This window comes from Mirounga leonina, unplaced genomic scaffold (genome assembly GCF_011800145.1).
Source record: "Mirounga leonina isolate KUSES-001 unplaced genomic scaffold, KU_Mleo_1.0 Mir_204, whole genome shotgun sequence".
NCBI lineage: Eukaryota > Metazoa > Chordata > Mammalia > Carnivora > Phocidae > Mirounga > Mirounga leonina.
Window position 1 is genome coordinate 15,059,325 of NW_023270513.1, and position 20,555 is coordinate 15,079,879.

General features: G+C 38.2%; 1 protein-coding gene across 2 annotated transcripts in view; it reads left to right on the forward strand.

The window, feature by feature from the left end:
* Window positions 1–1,293: 1,293 nt before the first annotated feature.
* APOOL (apolipoprotein O like) overlaps window positions 1,294–20,555 on the forward strand; it is a 141,465-nt gene continuing 122,203 nt past the window's right edge. The window contains exon 1 of one of the 2 annotated variants that reach the window (XM_035028808.1): window positions 1,294–1,386. In XM_035028808.1, coding sequence (XP_034884699.1) covers window positions 1,372–1,386 — 15 coding nt within the window. In that variant the 5' untranslated portion in view covers window positions 1,294–1,371. Of the gene's footprint in view, window positions 1,387–2,270; window positions 2,521–20,555 lie in introns of those variants that run through there. The other variant, XM_035028812.1, reaches the window with a different exon arrangement.

The window sequence follows — 20,555 nt, forward strand, 5'->3', positions numbered from 1 at the left end:
CCCACCCCCCCCCCCTCCCCCCCCCCCCCCCCCCCCCCCTCCCCCCCGCCATTCAGAATCAAATCCGAAGTCTGTATTGTGGTACAAAAAGCCCCTACATAGCCTGTTATTTCATTCCTTTTGAACTTCTCACTCCAGCCACACTGGCTGTTTTTCATTGTTGTTCTTCCTACATGAAATGTTTTTCCCTAAATTCCTTCAGCACTTTTCTCAAATGTCAGCTTATCAGATAGCCTTTCCCTAACCAATTTAAACAAGTAAATTTCTCACCTTATCTCCATACTGTTTTATTTTCCTTCATAGCATTTGGCACTTCGTAACATTTGTTTGTCTTTTCCTCTTGGAAACATAAGCTCCATGAGGAAAGACATCGTATTGTCCTGTATGTTGAACAAGTGCCTGGCATATAGAACGCTCAGAGTGACATAGTCTTAAAATGTATGAACTTGACCATTTATCGCAGAGGTAAGATGTTCTTTTAGTGATTGATAAAGAAATTTTCAACTTTTCATGTGTTTGTGGGTCCTGCTCCTGGGGTCCCAGAGAATGTATCCTTTAACATTTACCAAGGTCAAAATGACTCTGCAAAACTTCAAAGTATGGACTTTATTTCCGTCCCAGGCACATGTTGTACATATGCTTCATTAAAAAAAATAGCCAAAAAAGAGCATTCCAAACATAAAGATAAGAAAAAGAAAAAAAAAAATCTCCCTTGTTCCCATAAAATTAAAGTCATACAGCCTTGCACATATTAAAAACCTAAGATAAAGTCTTTAACCTTCTGGAATGTCCTTCCTCAGGATGATTTGTAACTTTTTATGAAAAAAGAAAAAAAAATATATATGTATATAAAACCCTGCACCAAATGTTCCTTCCCAGGAGCACTCCTTTCTTTGTGAAGACTGTGTTTCCGGGCAACTGTATTCACTTGGGCTTGAATAAAACTCTTTTTCTTTCTCTTTAAAATTTTAAGAAAGCTTTCTTCAATCTGCCTGGACCTGACTATATAGTTATTTATTAATGCAGCTCGACTTGGATTTTAGATCCTTACCTAGACAAATCACATATGTCTGAAACAATGAAAATAGTGCAAACTTTTGCACCGAGCAAAACAGCTTTCAACTGGATTATGGAGAGTATTCTGAAAGGCTTTATCGAGGATAGGAACAGTCAGTCACGAGGATGGAACGGTTTTACCGAGACAGCCGGCTAGCTGTAGCAGCTTTCCAAAGTCGCACTAGGAGGGTGGAGAAAGGGCGGAGACAGCAGACAAGGACGTAACAAGGCGGGGCTGGTGAGGTGAGCCGAGTTGAGCTGTTTTGTCCCTCTCTGCCCACCATATGAAAAACTCAGACGGAGAAGGTCACAGATATGGCGGCTGTGAGGGTAAGTTTAAAAAAAAAAACCACAAAAAAAACCTTCCTTAGTTTCTGGGTGCAGATAGCATTCTAGTAACTATAGAAGGGATCCTCCTAACTTCAGAAGGGAGCCCTACAGCAAGAGGCGGGGTGGAGGTGGGGTTGTGAGAGAATTGACAAGGCCAGGGAATCTTAAAAAACGTTTGCAGCCTCCAAACACCGACCTCTCCACCTTGGATTTCCTGAGCCTGGGACAGTACTCTCTCCTCCGTCCCCTGCAGTTAACTGTTTATACAGCGGCATGGTGAAAACTGGGGAACGGCCGGGTGAAAAAGACTGGCTTGGCGACAAGCAGCAGCAGACTTGTGGGTCTTGAACTGAAAGAGTAAAAATCCTGGGAATTCGACTGGGCGCACAGGCCGGAGTCTCATGACCCTTTGAAAGACTTTGTTCAAACATTTGGAGGTGAAATAGACTAGGATAGAGACATCTCAGAGTCTCTACGCAGTGCGCGGTGTTTGTATTCACTGTTGTTCCTTTCCGGGTTTGAATAATAGGTTACCTAAGTTTCTTTTGAGTTCTGTAATGGGAAAAGATGCCTTTACTTAGGAATCTATGTACCGGAAGTGACTCAGCTGGCTGCTAGCTGCTGTTCCCTAAGTAGGTTTCAATATTAGTAGTAGACAAATATCTACAGGTGGGTATTTGTAGCGGGTTTTAAGTGTAAAATGCACTGCTTGCAGAAGATACAAATATGAATAATTCAATTCAGCCACAGTTTAAGGTGACTCAGTATCCATCTGGATTGACCATTCTTCATTTCAGCATTTCTGGTTCTCATAACTTACCGGAATTACCACAATAGCCTTGTAACTGGACTCGCAGTCTCTAGCTTAGCTCTCGTGGAATCCGTTTTCCCTTAACTGCCGGAGTACTGATAGTAAAATGCAAATCTGATTATATCCCTTTCCTACTTAAAGACCTTTATTGGCACTCCATCATCTGCCCTCTGGGGTCAGGTCAGACTCCTGTGTCTCTAACATCCAACCCTGCCTTGGCTTTTCAGCTTCATCTGTTGTCTCTTGGGAAATTTTTTAACATCTGTACTCCAAGCCTTTTCCCCTGCTATTTCTCTGGACCTGATGGGAAACATCCTCATCTGGTTAGTTCCTATTTAAGTCCATTCGTTCATTTAACAGCTATTTGTGTACGGCCTCCTCATATACTAAGCACAAAATGCGTTTTCCAAGATAGTGTTCCCTACTTCCCCAACCTAATATAAATAACTCCTTTTTGTGCTTCCAGAGGACCCTGGGCATACTTTTACCTTAGGACTTACCACATTTCAAATAATAGACTACTGCCTGCTCTACCCTCCTATAAACTGCTTGAGGACAGTAATTATGATATTAATTTTTGTATCCCTAGCACAGGTATGACTTACATTAGGTAGTCAATAAAAGCTACAGGAATAAATAAACACCAGGCAATGAAGAAGTAGTGTACTCTGTGATTCAGAGCAAGAAAAGTGCCTTGCCTCAGGAGAAGTACAAAGTGATCTGAGGGTTCAAAAGAGAGAACTCAAACCTGGTTGAGGAGAATAAAGAACGCTGCATGGAGGAGGTGCAGAGACAGAAGGAATAGTCAGTGGTGAAAAGCAAACCAGAATAGAGTGTTGTCACTGAAGCCTAGAGGAGAGAGTTGAACAGTCTTTTGGTTTAGCCATTAATAAGTCACTGGAAGCTACCATTTGTTAAGTGCTTACTACAAGATCAGGCACCGTGCAAAAATACTTTACATATGATATTTACTTAAATCTCGAGACAACTTTATCTTGTAGTTATGATCACCGTTTTACAAACGAAAAACTAAGGTTGAGGGAAGTCAAGTCAATTGCCCTAAATCATAATGCTAATAAGAGCTGAAGTGAGAAAAGCCAGTATAAATAAAGTGGTAGAGGGAGAACCTAGATTGTAAGGGGTTAAGGAAAGGCTCAGGGGTGGGAAACTGGCCTTAATTTAGCACTTACTTTGGCCAGCTGCTCTACATGTATTATTTCATTTTAGTCCTTTCAGTGACCCTAAGAAATGGGGTAGTATCCCCATTTTATTTATGAAAAAAACAGGCTTAGAAAAAGTGCTTGCTCCAGGTCATATAGCTGCCAAGTGGAAGAGTCAGGTTCAAATGCAGGTATATTTGGCTCCAAAGTCCATGATCCTTCCATTACTCCTTGCTTCTGAAAGGAAGGGTACATTACTCTTTGGAAAAGTGTGTGGTAAAAGGAAGGAAATAAATCTTGGGATACAGGTAACAAATTCCAGAAAAGGTGTCTTTTCATTTAAAAAAGTCATGAGACTGTCAATTATATCTTGATAAAACTGGAAAAACAAAGTCAGGAGGCCTGAGCCGGTTTGGTGACAAGGGGAAATGTGCCAAAAACTAGTATAGAGGTGGGATGCCTGGGTGCCTTAGTTGCTGAGGTGTCTGCCTTTGGCCCAGGTCATGATCCCAGGACCCTGGGATCGAGTCCCACATTGGGCTCCTTGCTCAGAGGGGAGCTTGCTTCTCCCTCTGCCTGCTGCTCTCCCTGCTTGTGCTCTCTCTCTCTCTCTCTATAAAATCTTAAAAAAAAACTAGTATAGAGGAAAGATAATAATTGTTATCACAGCTAGCTATTAAGTTATTAAACATTTACTGTGCTAGGCATTTTTGCTGAGCATTTTACGTGCATTTTCTCATTTATGCTTCACAGTGGCCCTATGAGTAGGTAGTTATCAGCATTTTACAGGTAAGTAAACTGAAGCTTAGAAAGTTTGAGTAACTTGCCCACAGTCACATGGTAGTAAGCAGTAGAGCTGGATCTGAAATTACATGATCTGAGTCCCGATTATGAGGCTTAAGTTTGAGGAAGTATTTGTGAGGCCAAGGTACCAAAAGGGTGATCTGTGTTCATTTTGAAGCCCTAGAGTTTAATAACAAAGAGTAAGATAGAGGGGAACCCAGCAAGTTGGCAGAAAACTCTATAAAAAATATTACATAAATCTTGAAATAGAGCTTGTTGAGCAGATATGATAGTGGAACACTGACGTGGAATTACCCTCAAGGAATAAGGACTATGTTGATTTTTCCTCCTGACTTCTTGAATCAGAAAGAATGGCTTGAGGGCTGGCCTTCATTTAAAAGGATTGGTAGGAGAGGCACCTGGGTTGTGCAGTCACTTAAACCTCTCAGTTTTTGCTCAGGCCCTGATCTCAGGGTCATGGGACAGAGCCCTGTGTCAGGCTCTGTGCTGAGTGCAGAGTCGGCTAAAATTTCTCTCTCTCTTTCTCTCTCCTGCCCCTCCCCACCTCTCTCTCAGATAAATAAATCTTTTTAAAAAAAGGACTGGGAAGAATGTAGTAGTGTTAGACAAAAGCCAAGTTTCTTTCATGCCAGAGGTTGAGTGAATTTGAGGAAAATGTGAGTCTCTAAAGAAAATTTGTTTATGATAAAATACATATTATTAAAATGTGGGGGCACCTGGGTGGCTCAATTGGTTAAGCATCTGTCTTTGGCTCAGGTCATGATCTCAGGGTCCTGGGATAGAGCCCTGCATTGGGCTCCCTGCTCAGTGGGGAGTCTGCTTCTCCTTCTCCCTCTGTCCCTCCTCCTGCTCATTCTCTCTCTCTCTCTTAAATAATAAATAAAATCTTTAAAAAAAGAAAACAAAACTAAATATGGCTACCATTTATTGAGCACTTCCTGTGTGTCCAACACTGTGCCAAGCTGTTGATGCACATCATTTCATTCTCATGAGAAGTTTTTGAATGTAGGTAATTTTATTAGCTCAAAGAACAGGAGTAGAGCAGAAGGAAAATCAAAGGTGCAACAGGAGGTTGTAGTTAGAAAAAAGCTTGTTGAGTGTATGATTTTAGCTATTAGCAAGTTCTGGGTAATGGTAAATTCAGGGTATACTCATGGAGTGGATAGCCACAGTGGAGTGAATATGAAGGTCTATGGAGGTAAGGTAAAAGAGTGAGAGGAGGCTTTTGGGTGGTTTGTCCACATGCATATTAAAGTCATTCTTAGTTAAAGCAGGATTTAGAGTATAGAAGACTGCTAACCAGGATTCTAACTCTTTGATGTGATGCAGTGACCAGGAGGCAGGTAGATGATAGTGCTAAGAATGAATAGGTAGATGGTATAAACTTCAAAATAGCAGAGTTACTTTTATTTCTTTTATATAAACTTTTTTTTTAATTGAAGTATAGCATATATCCATCAAAGTACACAAGTCATAAGCAGCTTGGTAAATTTTCATAAAACAATCATGTTTATTGAATCAGAACCCAAATTAAAAAAAAAAAAAAGAGCATTACCAACAGCCCAGAAACCTTTCCTTCTGTTCCCCTACATTGTTATCCTCCACCATAGATTATTTTTGCTTATTTTTGAGCTTCAGATAAATGGAATGGTGCAGTATTTACTGTGTTATGTCTGGCTTCTTTCACCCAATATTATGTTTCTGAGATTCAGCCATTATGCATGTAACACTAATTCATTTTTATTACTGTATGACATTTAAGAAGGTGACTGTATCATGATTTATTTATCCATTTTACTCTTGATGAACATTTGAATTATCTTCAGTTTTGAGCTATTACACAAATAATGACCCTGTGAACATTCTTCTGTATGTCTTTTTTTGTGCACGGAAGTGTACATGTCTATTGTGTATATACCTAGGAGTGGGATTGCCAGGTCATAGGGCATGTAGCTTTGGTAGATACTGCCAAATAGTTTTTCAAAGTGGTTATACCAATTTACATTCCATTCAAGAGAGTTCTAGTTGTTCTACTTCCTCACTAATAAGAACAGAGATTTTTACCTAAGGGTGAAGAAGTAATAGCTTAGAAGTAGCATTGGATATCAGGAAGAAGAAAATTAACCTCCTTTCCCTGAGACACTTTGAATAGCCTCCTCTCAGTATTATAGGGGAAGTAGAGACCTCAGAGGACAGTCATGTTTCATTTCAGGCAAGGAGAGGGGAGGGTAGACACAATGCAAGGACTTTTGGAGGTTTTTTTTTTTTTTTTTTTTTAAAGATTTTATTTATTTATTTATTTGACAGAGAGAGACACAGCGAGAGAGGGAACACAAGCAGGGGGAGTGGGAGAGGGAGAAGCAGGCTTCCCACGGAGCAGGGAGCCTGATGCGGGGCTCGATCCCAGGACCCTGGGATCATGACCTGAGCCGAAGGCAGATGCTTAACGACTGAGCCACCCGGGCGCCCCGGACTTTTGGAGTTTTGAGGAATAGCAGAAAGTTTGGTCAGTGGAGAAATTAGAATACAGGAGATAATACATGAGGGATTATATTTTGGGGCTTGGGCCAAGGATGATGGATATGGAGAGGAACATGGACATCATAGGACTTAAGGTTTTAAAATCCTTGATAATACCAGCTGCATATTCCTTTGTGTCAACTTTAGTCCTTGTCTGTTTCCTTTCCTTGTTTCATGTAAGTTGTACCAGAAAATAGAACCTAACAAAGTGAAATTTGTTAGGTTGGGAAGACTGGTGTTCAGCAAAATCAGTGTTCCTGTTTCCACTTAGCATTGTTGAACATGTTTATTTTCAGTGCAACTTTGAAAGTTAAGCTTTGAAACCCTTAGCCTATTTAACTATGTTTGGTATAGGTTCCAGGATATCACTTTATACCATAAAGTGAAAATGATGTGTGCATTGCCTCTTCCCACACCCACATGACTGACTTCCCTGTAACGCCATCCTCAAAAATGGTGGTTAGGTGTTCTGTGAGCGTCTTTGAATATGGAAATAAAATATTGCTTGTCATGTATCCTAAGGTTATAGAGAACTATGGCATGTTCAAGTTATCTTAAGTAGTGTTTTAATGAAAGGATGCATAGTTTAGCAAGAAGGCCTAGGAAAGTGTCTCACCAGCCAAACAAACCTCAAGAAGAACCATTCAGAATATCATAGCAACTCTGGTAGTTACCAATCTCATGACTGGACTGTTCTGTTTCTGCTAACTCTACATGTTTTATATCAAGACTTTCCTAGAGAAAGGATTTGATTGGGTTGGCTAGACACTAACCACTACAAAGTACCCCTGTTGGGCAGAAATTGCACCTCAGGCCCCTTTATAAAACAGCCTCTAGTTGGCTGCCTTTGGCTCAGGTACCAATCCCTAGTCTGGTCAGTTTTGGCCAGGGCATCAGTCCTGTAGTTCAAAGCATAGCAACCTATGTTAGGAATCATAGAAGGGAACACTATAATTTTCAGATGCTCTGAAGCTTCTTAGAAGGGCCAAGGCAATGGACGGATATACTTTTGGGGTTCATGGTCTGTCTGGTATAAATTTACTTTTTTTGAATACTTTCCAGAAGTAAGTAGTAAAGTTGTTGAAATATGGTAGAACATTTTTAGAATTGCTATTAAAACCTAACTTACTAACCTCTTGTAATTTAAATTGGGAAATTGGTTCCTCAAGGATAAAAAACAGCAAGATGGTGGAGTATTTGAATGCTAGGATATGTTGGAATTTTATTTTGAAGGTAGTAGAGAACCATTGAAATAAATCCAAAATGATTATGATTTTTAAATTTAATGTAAAATATTACAGTTATCAAAAAGGCATTAATGAACACTGTAAATGTAGGTGAAACCTCCTGTGTATCCCTCCAACTCTGATTGCATTCTCCTTGCTTCCTAAACCCCCCATAGCTACTTTCCTGACTTGTATTTAATATTGCTATGTGTGTTTTGAGACTTACTCTATATGCATGTATTCCTAAACTTTATACACTGTTGTTTTGTGTGCTTTTAAGCTTTATATAAATTTTATTTATGCAGTTATCTATTCTTCTGCATGTGTTTTTATCAAGTAGCAGTTTGTGATACATACATGTTTTTATGTGTAGCTGTAGTTCATTTATTTTCACGTGTATAGTATTCTGTTATACGAATATAACAGATTTATTTCTTCATTCTCTCTTTTTTTTTAATTTTCCAAAGATTTATTGAAGCAGAAACAAGTTGGTCAGATATTTGTTGGAAAAAAAGCAGTTTTAATGGTATTCAAAAATACTTTTTAAAAAGTATTCTAGTACAAGTTTTCTTCATAAACTAGATTATGTTGTAAACTTTTTCCTAAATCTTTTAAGAGTGTTGGTTGTTAAGAACTAGAGATTATTCCTATTCCAAATCTATCTTGCACTCCTGAAAAACTGCAGAAAGGCACTTGAAAGCTGTTTCTTTAAGATACGGATTTCTTTTTTATTCTTGCTGGTAGTATTGCTGCACTGACTCTGTGCCCTCTTTACTCAAGGTCATCGTGATGCTCTTCATTCTCTTAATGGGTACTGTAGTCACTTTTTTCTATTACAAATAATGCTATTATGAACTATAATATGCAAATCTCCTTGGACCCATGTGAGTTTCCCTGCTATACCATAGACTAGCTGTATGACTTTGGGCAAATCACTTAACCTGTCGAAACGTCAGTTTTCTTATCTGAACCCTTAGGATAAGAATAGTACTTATCCCCTAGAGTTTTATACTAGGAGATACTAAGTAGATAGTATATTATGTGCACAACACTATGCATGGGTTATAGCAGACATCCAATAATTTCTAGCTCCTGTTACTCTCGGTGTTTAAAAGAATATATTCCCAGCACTTAAGGTAATGCCATTATTTCTTCTGACCTTTAGATCCCAATTTAAATCACACCTCGTTCAGGCCAGTGGATTGATAACCTGTTTCTTGTGAATATCAGTAGTCTCAAGCAAGTAGAATAGAAATTTGTTGTGTTAACATGACCAGTTATTTATTGAAATGAATATTTATACACAGCCTGGTTTCTTCTTAGACTTATTTTGATTTCTTTCAGACTCTTGATGCTTATTCATGATACTTTTAATGGTAAACAATTTTTAAAACGTATAAAATGTAATGTGCTTTTTTGGTTACCATACCCTTTATGTATAAAATGTTCTTCCTCTCTTCATCGTTCAAACCCTAAGCCAATAAACAAGAAATTTGAATGGAGAGATTATTGCAGAGATTGTTTAGTCAAAAACTGTCATGTGAAACATAAAATAATTTTTATGACTTAAGAAAGGTTTCTTTAAGAATAACCCTAATTGAGGGCACCTGGGTGGCTCAGTTGATTAAGCATCAACTCTTAATTTCGGCTCAGGTCATGATCTCAGGGTTGTGGTATTGAGCCCCACATCAGGTTCCATGCTCAGTAGCGAGTCTGCTGGAGATTCTCTCCCTCTCCCTCTCCCCCTTCCCCCCCCACACTCACTTGCTCTCTGTCTCTCAAAGAAATAAATCTTAAAAAAAAGGAATAACCCTAATTGAAGGAGGTAAAATTCTAGTAGAGTAGGAGAGTACCATTTCCATTGATCTATGAACCCTAACTGATAAAGAGTGTAATTAAGGCATAATAGAGTCTCAAACCTTTGAATATTGAGATGCTAAAGGCTTTGTAGTTTGTTGCTGTTTTACACCTATAGTTTTTTCACAGGTACTTTATTTTTTTTGTCTTTTCAAGTTTTTATTTAAATTACAGTTAGCATACAGTATAATATTAGTTTCAGGTGTACAATATAGTGATTCATTACTTCCATACAAGACCTGGTGCTCATCATAACAACTGCAATCCTTAATCACCATCATCTGTTTAACCTATCCCCCTACCCACGTCCCCTCTGGTAACCATCAGTTTGTTCTTTATAGTTAAAAGTTTGTTTTTTGGTTTGCCTTTCTCTCTCTTTTTTTTTTCCCTTATGCTCTTTGTTTTGTTTCTTAAAATCCACATATAAGTGAAATCATATGGTATTTGTCTTTTTCTGACTGACTTATTGGTCGCTTAGCATAATACTCTCTAGCTCCACCCATGTCTTTGCAAAGGGCAAGATCTCATTCTTTTTTTACGGCTGAGTAATATTCCATTACACACACACACACACACACACCCACCCCACTTCTTTATCCATCCATTAGTTGATGGACATTTGGGCTGTTTCCTTAATTTAGCTATTGTAGATAATGCTGCTATAAACACTGGGGTGCATGTATTAGTATTTTTTTTTATTATGTTCAGTTAGCCAGCATATAGTACATCCTAAGTTTTTGATGTAGTGTTCATGATTCATTAGTTGCATATAACACCCAGTGCTCATCACAACGTGTATTTTTAGGTAAATCCCTGATAGTATAATTGCTGGATTATAGGATAGTTCTGTTTTTAACTTTTTGAGGAAGCTCCATACTATTTTCCAGAGTGGCTGCACCAGTTTGGATTCCCACCAACACTGCAAGAAGGTTCCCCTTTGTCAACACCCTCCCCAATATCTGTTGTTTCTTGTGTTGTTGATTTTAGCCATTCTCACTGTTGAGGGGTGATATCTCATTGTAGTTTTGATTTGTATTTCCCCGATGATGAGTGATGTTGAGCATCTTTTCATGTGTCTGTTGACCTTCTGGATATCTTCTTTGGAAAAATGTCTATTCATGCCCATTTTTAATTGGATTATTTGTTTTTTGGTGTTGAGTTTTATAAGTTTGTTATATATTTTGGATGCTAACCCTTTATCAGATATGTTATTTGCAAATATCTTCTCCCATTCCGTAGGTGGCCTTTTAGTTTTGTTGATTATTTCCCTTGCCCTGCAGAAGCTTTTTATCTTGATAAAGTCCTAGTAGTTTGTTTTTGCTTTTGTTTCCCTTGCCTCAAGAGAATTATCTAGTAAGAAGTTGCTAAGGCTGGTGTCAAAGAGGTTACTATCTATGTTCTCTAGGATTTTGATGGTTTTCTGTCTCACATTTAGATCTTTCATCCATTTTGAATTTATTTTTGTGTATAGTGTACAAAAGTGGTCCAGTTTCATTCTTTTGCATGTTGCTGTCCAATTTTCCCAACACCATTTGTTGAAGAGACCGTCTTTTTTTTCCAATTGGATATTCTTTCCTGCTTTGTCAAAGATTAATTGACCATATAGTTGTGGGTTCCTTTCTGGGTTTTCTATTATGTTGCATTGACTTATGTGTCTATTTTTGTACCAGTACGCTACTGTCTTGATCACTACAGCTTTGTAATATAGCTTGGGGTAAGGAATTGTGATGTCTCCAGCTTTGCTTTTCCTTTTCAAGGTTGCTTTGGCTATTCACAATCTTTTCTGGTTCCACACAAATCTTAGGATTGTTTGTTCTAGCTCTGTGAAAAATGCTGATGATATTTTGATAAAGGATTTCATTAAATGTGTAGATTACTTTGGGTAGTATAGACATTTTAACAGTATTTGTTTTTCCAATCCACGAGCATGGCATGTCTTTCCATTACTCTGTTTCCTCTTCTTTAATGAACGTTTTATACAGGTCTGTCACCTCTTCGGTTAAATTTATTCCTAGGTATCTTACAGTTTTTGCTGCAATTGTAAATGGGATTGATTCCTTGATTTCTCTTTCTGCTGCTTCATTATTGGTGTATAGAAATGCAACAGATTTCTGTACATTGATTTTGTATCCTGTGAATTTACTGAATTAGTGTATCAGTTCTAGTAGTTTTTTAGCGAGTCTTTAAGGTTTTCTATATAGAGTATCATGTCATGTGCAAATAGTGAAAGTTTGACTTCTTCCTTGCTGATTTGGATGCTTTTATTTCTTTTTGTTGTCTGATTGCTGTGACTGGTACTGTGTTAAAAAACAGTGATGAGAGTGGACATCCTTGTCTTGTTCCTGACCTTAGAGGAAAAGCTCTCAGTTTTTCCCTATTGTGGATGATATTAGCTGTGGGTTTTTTTTTTTTTTTTTTTTATCTATGGCCTTTATTATGTTGTACATTCTTTCTAACCCTAATTTGTTGAGGGTTTTTATCATGAATGTATGTTGTACTTGATCAAATGCTTTTTCTGCATCTGTTGAATGGATTGTATGGTTCTTACCCTCTTTTAGGGGTGTCTTTATCTGGTTTTGGTATCAGGGTAATGCTCTTCTCATAGAATGAATTTGGAAGTTTTCCTACTTTTTCTATCTTTTGGAATATTTTGAGAAGAACGGGTATTAACTCTTCTTTATGTTTGGTAGAATTTGCCTGTGAAGCCATGTGGCCCTGAACTTTTATTTGTTGGGAGATTTTTGATTAGTGATTCTGTTTCTTTGCTGATTATCCATCTGTTCAAGTTTTCTTTTTCTTATTTTTTCAGTTTTGGTACTTTAAATCTTTCTAGGAATATATTCATTTCTTCCAGATTGTTCAATTTGTTGGTATATAATTTTTCATAATATTTTTGTAATTGTTCATATTTCTGTGGTGTTGGTTGTTATTTCTCCTCTCTTGTTGGTGGTTTTGTTTAAATGGGTCCTTTCTCTTTTGTTTTGTTCAGTCTGGCTAAGGGTTTATCAATTTTATTGATTTTTTTTTTTTCAAAGAACCAGCTCCTGGTTTCACTGATCTATTTTTTTTTTTTTTTTTTTTTAGTTTCTATATCATTTTTTTCTGCACTAATCTTCATTATTTTCTTCCTTTTGCTGGCTTTGTTGTTCCTTTAATAGCTCCTTTAGGTATAAGGTTGGTTAGGTTGTGTATTCGATATTTTTCTTGCTTATTAAGGTAGGCATGTATTGCTCTATACTTCCCTCTTAGGACTGCTTTTGCTGCATCCCAAAGGTTTTGGACTGTTGAGTTTTCGTTTTCATGTATTTTTTTTTTAATTTCCTTGAATGGGTTGACACATTCATTATTTAGTAGAATGTTCTTTAACCTCCATGTATTTGTGGTCTTTCCAAATATTTTCTTGTGGTTGGCTTCAAGTTCCATAGCATTGTTGTCAGAAAAGATGCTTGGTATGATCTCAATCTTTTTGTTATTTGTTGAGGAATGATTTGTGACCTAGTATGTCCTCTGTTGTGGAGAGTGTCCCATGTGAACTTGAAAAGAATGTGTATTCTGCTGTTTTAGGATGGAATGTTCTGAATAGTCTGTTAAGTCCATCTAGTCCAGTGTGTCATTCAGAGCTGTTGTTTCTTTGTTGATTTTCTGCCTAGATGATCTGTCCATTGATGTAAGTGGAGTTTAAAGCCTCCTACTGTTATTGTGTTATTATCAATGAATTCCTTTACATTTGTTATTAATTGTTTTATATATTTGGCTGCTCCCTTATTGGGTGCATAAATAATTACAATTGTTAGATCTTCTTGTTGGATTGTCCTCTTTATTATGGTATAGTACTCTTCATCTCTTGTTACAGTCTTTTGTTTAGAGTGTTTAAAGTGTAGTTTTCCTCAGATTGCCAAGGGCTCAAATTGACACTCTTCCCCTCAAATTCCAGCCCCTGTGCTCAAGTTTGTGCACAAAAGTGGGCATAATTATAACAGCAAAGTGAAGCAACCCAAACATCTAACTACTTCTGTGCAATATAGAATGGATAAAAGGAGTGTGCTAGGCTGAGAACATCTCCAACAAGCACATCAAAGAACAGTATATACAGCAGGATTCTGGTTAGTAAAAAAAACCAAAACCAAAACCAAACAAACCTGGGAAGAATAAAACAGGATGAAACCAGAGAGGGAGACAAACCATAAGTGACTTCTTAAGCATAGGAAAGAAACTGAGGCTTGCTGGAGGGGAGGTGGGGGGATGGGGTAACTAGGTGATGGACATTAAGGAGGGCACATGATGGAACGAGCACTGGGTGTTGTATGCAACTGATGAATCACTGAACTCTACCTCTGAAACTAATAACACACTATATTGTTAATTAATTGAACTTAAAATTAAAAAAAAAGTAGTTTTCCAATATAAGTATTGGTACTCTGGCTTTCATGTAACATCCATTTGCATGATAAATGTTTCTCCCTCCGCTCACTTTCAACGTGCAAGTGTCTTTAGGTTTATAATAAATTTCTTGTAGGCAGCATATACTTCGGTCTTGTTGTTTTTTTTTTTAAGATTTTATTTATTTATTTTAGACAGAGAGAGAGAGAGAGTGAATGCATGTGTGCATGTGTGGGGGGAGGGACAGAAGGAAGGAGAGAATCTCAATCAGACTCCTTGCTGAGCATGGAGCCTGACCTGGGGCTTGATCTCACCAAACTGAGATCACAACCTAAGTTGAAAACAAGAGTTGGTCACTTAACTGATGGAGCCACCCAGTTGCCCCTTGGGTCTTGTTTTTTTTATCCATTCTTACACCCTGTGTCTTTTGCTTGGAGCATTTAGTCCATTTACATTCAGAGTAATTATTGATAGATATGTATTTAGTGTCATTACTTGTTTTGTCATTGTTTCTGGAGATTTTTCCACTCAGAGTCTCTCTTAATATTTCCTGCAGTGGTGGTTTAGTGGTGAGGAACTCCTTTAGTTTTTGTTTGTTTGGAAAACTCTTTATCTCCCCTTCTATTTTGAGTGATAGCCTTGCTATTTTTCCCATTCAGCACGTTGAATATATCATGCCACTCCCTTCTGACTTGCCACATTGTGTTGAGAAATCTTCAGCTAGCTTAATGAGTCTTCCCTTGTAAGTTAGGTACTTCTTTTGTCCTGCTGGTTTTATGATTTTTTTCTTCATCACTGTATTTTGTAAATTTAATTACAATATGTCCTGGTCTGGGCCTGCTTTGTTGATTGTGATAGGAGTTCTCAGTGCCTCCTAGATCTGGATGTCTGTTTCCTTCCCCAGATTAGGGAAATTTTCAGCTATTATCCCTTCAAAACTTTTTTCTGCCACTTTTTACTCTCTCTTCTTCTTCTGGGATTCTTACAATACGAATGTTATTAAGTTTGATGGAGTCTTTGAGTTCCATAAGTCTGTTCTCGTGTTCCATAATTCTCTCTCTCTCTTGTTCAGCATCATTATTTTCCATTATTTTGTCTTCTAGGTTACTTATTCATTCCTCTGTTTTTTCCAGCCTGCTGTTCGTTGCATCAAGCCTGTGTCCAGTCTCAGTTATTGCATTTTTCATTTTTTTTAAATGTTTTCTTTTATGCTGGGTGTGGAGCCCAATGTGGGGCTTGAAATCTTGACCCTGAGATCAAGATCTGAGCTGAAATCAAGAGTTGGATGCTTAACCAACTGAGCCATTCAGGCACCTCGCATTTTTCATTTTTGACTGTTTTTTAATTCTTTTATGTCTGTGGTAAGGCCCTACCTGATGTCTTCCATTCTTTTCTCAACCTCAGCAAGTATCCTTATGATTATTACCTTAAGTTTCCATCAGGCATGGTACTTATATTGGTTTCGTTAGATCTCTGGCGGTGACTTTATCTTGTTCTTTCATTTGGGATGAATTCCTCCATCTTGGCATTTTGTCTAAGTCTCTGCCTTCTTCTGTGTTTTAGAAAAGCCCATTATGTTTTCCTGCTCCTGAGAGTAATGGCTTCATGAAGAAGATGTTATAGTATCTAAGGCTTCCCACTTCCGGGAGTGTCTCTAGTCTGTGCTGTGTGTGTGCTCTGCTGTTGTGTTTTGGCTCTTCTGTTCTTCAGTCCAGTCATCTGCAGAGGCTTCCCTAGCTTGCATTGGGCAGTGTTTGGTCCTTGGCCAGAATGTGGCAAGTTTTAACTAGGTGACCTGATACTACTTCCACTAGAACTGAAGCCCTGCAGAGCTCTCTGGGCTGGACACATGGTATGGGCAGGGGTTTCTACTGGTCTGGGGAAGGGGCCTGCTGTGCTGGGACCGAGGTAGACTTGACTGAGAAGGGCAGTACTGCCAAAGTGTAGGGGTATGGGACTTGTAACCAGGTTAAGCAGCCAGTGGAGGTGCTGTGCTGTTTGCTACAGGTGGCTCTGTGTTTATGCTGAGGGGCAGATCAGGGAATGAAGCCAGCCAGCTCCTGTTTCTGTGCGGAGGGGTCTGGGTGCTTGCTGTTCTCCATGAAGCACTGTGAGAAAAACAAAGAATCTCCCTACTGTGTGTTCCAGGCTTTTTTCAGATCAATGTTTCTACACTGTTTGCCTTTGGGTTGTTTACCTGCCTTATCTCCAGGAGCAGGGCAGTGCCCTTTGGGCTGTATTCCAGCCAAATATGTTGCCTTTTAAACTCCAGGTCTTAGGGAGGTGGTACTGGCAGAGGCCTGCGCTGGTCTCCTGGGGGAGGGTCTTGCCATGCTGGGACTGAGGAAGGCTGACCCAGAAGGACAGTCATGCCAGAGCACAGAGCTGTGAGACTTGGTGTAAGCAAGTTAGGCAGCCAGTGTTGGGACTCATCTGTTTTCTGCAGGTGGCTTTTTGGTTATGCTGAGGGGCAGGGGAGGGAAATGGCTCTAGCCAGCTCCTTTGTCCCAAGAGAGGAATCTCTCTGAATTCTGCCTGTTAGGGATGTGCTCCAAGAGGAGTGAATAATCTCCCCAGTGTGTGCCCCAAGCGTTCTCCCTCTCCTCAGCAGCACTCATAGCTCGTTTCTCCCCTTAACCATGTGTCCATACTTACTACCTTCTTCAGTGTGCCTTCTCTCCTTTTAGTTGTGGAATTCATTCTGTCAGTCTTCAGGTAGGTTTCTGGGGTATTTAGAATGATTCGATAGTTATCTAGTTGCATTTGTGGGACAAGATGGGTCCTCCTGTTCCATCACCACCGTCTCTCTCAACTAGTATTTCAGTCATTTAAAGTACATGATTTGATATGCAATTGTGGAAAGACCAAATTGTATAGGTGCGTTTTTGTAGTTTATTTGTCCTTTAGTACCACTGTGTTTTTCAAGGATTTTGTGAGAAAATGCAGGCAGAGTTTTAAAATTTTCTGTTTCAGTGAATTATCTGCTTTTCATGTAGCGGTATAATGAATAATGGCGTAGCTGTTAGACTCTGTTATTCTCTGTAGATTTAATGTTAGTTTATTCTCTTAGAAATGATTCACCCACTCATTATTTTCTGAAGAAAATAAGCACTGTGATACATACAAATTTTTGTTAGTGACTCACTGGTGATTAAAACTGTACCTTTGTGTAAGACTTTTATGTTGCTGTCAGGAAATAGCTCTTAGGCTATGGCTATGAAATGCAGCATTAATGCCCTTTCTTGTTTTACCTCTAGTCAGAAAGAAATACAGTAGTATTTCTGTTAGAGCAGAAGATGAGTTCAGTAGCACTTGCCATTGTCAGAAACTTTATTACCCCTGGAAAGTAGTACAGGAGGCACAAGGGTACATTCCAGAAGTCACTAAAAGGAAATTAAAATATGCTTTCATAGGCAAGTATGGCCAGATGGGTCCTGTATGACCCAAAGGAGTGGAACCAGGACCAGTGAAAGTATATGGACATGTATTTCAGTTTAGTCTATGGAAGAACTTTTTTCATAGAGCTGTAAGAAGATGAAATGATCGATCAGTGGAGTTTCCCATTACTGAAGGTGGTCATACATAAACTGGAGGAATTCAAAATGAGAGAAATGGTTAGACCAGAAAAGCTTTAAGGTCACTTTGCATTGTGAGATTGAAACTCTAGTACAAAGAAGGTGATATGCCTGAGACACAACCTTGTATTTTGAAACCAAACTTTCTTTTGCCATTTTATGTTGGATTCAATAATCATTAGTTTATTCAGGAGCAGTGCTTGATTTTTCAAGCTAATTTGTGTTCCTTCCATCTCCTACCTGATACTTCAGAAGAGGCTAAACTTCCTCACTTATGTAGTTATTCCCCTCTGTTTGTTTACCAAAGGAGTATTTGTACATTAGGTCTGTAGATAACAAAAATCACCCAGAAAGAATAGTACTAATACAGTCAGTCACAGTCCTCCCTCCCCTGCTGATGATGCAAGCTATTACCACTTCAGGTCTGCCAAAGGAAGGAAAGGGAGAAAGAAGAAAAAATAGGAAGGTAAAATAAAACTTTAAAATCAATTGGAACATACAGTTGCTGAAAAAAATAAAAGGGTGGAAGAAAGAGATGAAGAGAAGAAAGAGCAAAAAATGGGAGCAATTGGAGATGGGTAATCTACTTTTTCCTTTACCAAGGATGGTAGACTATAACTTCCCTCTCTTCCCCACCCAGGTCTTGTGATCTGAGCCATAAACAGCCATGTGGTGTTAAGATTTTTCTTGTGAACAGCTCCTAAAAGATACCAGCCCCACGCTGAAAAGGAAACTCCTTTTCATACATTTCCAACTCCCTCCATTTCTTGAACTTTTGACCTCCACAAAATGAGGCTTTTTAAAAATATATATTTAAGCAGTATAGTATACAGGAATATTTTTCTGTAAAGGCTTCCTTAATCAAGGTATTATTGACCATTCTAGCTAAAAATGTATCAATTTAGAAAGAAAATATATTTTAAAACATTTATTTGATATAGTATAATAATCATCACATTAATTTGACCAAGAAATTTTGTCATGGCATATGCAAAGTAGAATGCTGTGTCCAGTAAGAAAGAATCAGGCTTGTTTTGTTGTCCATTCAGATATAATCTTCAGAAGGTTGAAATTTAGTCAAAAAATGTGTTATAAGAATACTACCTTCCATTTATTTAGTATAAGTTTATAAAATTTCATTTATTATAAATTGTATATTATTTATGTATTGTACATGATTCTTAAAACATTGCTATGAGAATTTTTTTTAAGTTCTTTTTTTTTTTAAGGTTTTATTTATTTATTTGATAGAGACATAGCGAGAGAGGGAACACAAGCAGGGGTAGTGGGAGAGGGAGAAGCAGGCTTCCCGCTGAGCAGGGAGCCGGATGCGGGGCTCCATCCCAGTACTCTGGGATCGTGACCTGTGAGCCGAAGGCAGATGCTTAACGACTGAGCCACCCAGGTGCCCACTATACACCATTTAAAATGGCATTTTTATTGGGGCGCCTGGGTGGCTCAGTTGGTTAAGCGACTGCCTTTGGCTCAGGTCATGATCCTGGAGTCCCGGGATCGAGTCCCGCATCGGGCTCCCTGCTCAGCGGGGAGTCTGCTTCTCCCTCTGACCCGCTTCCCTCTCGTGCTCTCTGTCTCTCATTCTCTCTCTCAAATAAATAAATAAAATCTTTAAAATGGCATTTTTATAAAAAAAAAAAAAGACAAACCAGAAAACAGGCTCTTAACTATAGAGAACATACCAGAGGGGAGGTGGGTAGGGGGATGTGTGAAATAGGTGAAGGGGATTAAGAATACACTTGATGAACTTGATGAACACTGAGAAATATATGAAATTGTTGAATCACTATACTGTACACCTGAAACTAATACAACACTGTTTGTTAACGATGCTGGAATTATAATAAAATAAAATAAAATAATTTTTTAAATAAAAAAATAAAATGGCATTTTTGTCCTTTGCAAATCTCTTCTCCCATTCAATAGGTTACCTTTTTGTTTGTTGATAGTTTACTTCTCCTTGCAAAAGTTATTTATTTTGCTATAGTCCCAATAAGTTTAAATTTGCTTTTGATTCCCTTGCCTGAGGAGACATCTAGAAAAAATGTTTCTATGGCCGATGTCAAAGAAATTACTGCTTATGTTTTCTAGGAGTTTTATGGTTTCCAGTCTCACATTTAGATCTTTAATCCATTTTATTTTTGTGTATGGTGTAAGAAAGTGGTCCATTTTCATTGGTTCACATGTAACTGTCCCGTTTTCCCAGCACCATTTGTTGAAGAGACTGTCTTTTTCCCATTGTATATTCTTGCCTCCTTTGTCATAATTTAACTGAACATAAAAGTGTGGGTTTATTTCCGGACTCTCTGTTCTGTTCCAATGATCTGTGTCTGTTTTTGTGCCACTAGCATACTGCTTTTGACTACTGCAGCTGTGTAGTATATCTTGAAATTTGGGATTGTGATACCTCCAGCTTTGTTCTTTTTCAACACTGCTTTGACTGTTTGAGGTGTTTTGTGGCTTTATACAAATTTTAGGATTATTTGTTTTAGGTTCTGTGAAAAAATGCTTTTAGTATTTTGATAAGGATTGCATTAAATCTGTAGATAGTTTTGTGTAGTATGGACTTTTTAACAATATTGATTCTCCCAATCCATGAGCATGGAATATGTTCCCATTTGTTTGTGTCATCTTCAGTGTCTTTCAGCAGCATTTTACAGTTTTTAGAGTAGAGGTCTTTTACCTTCTTAGTTAATTTATTCCTAGGTATTTTGTTATTTTTGGTCCATTTGTCATTGGGATTGTTTTCTTAATTTCTCTTTTTGCTACTTCATTATGAGTGTATAGAAATGCAATGGATTTATGTATATTAATTTTGTAT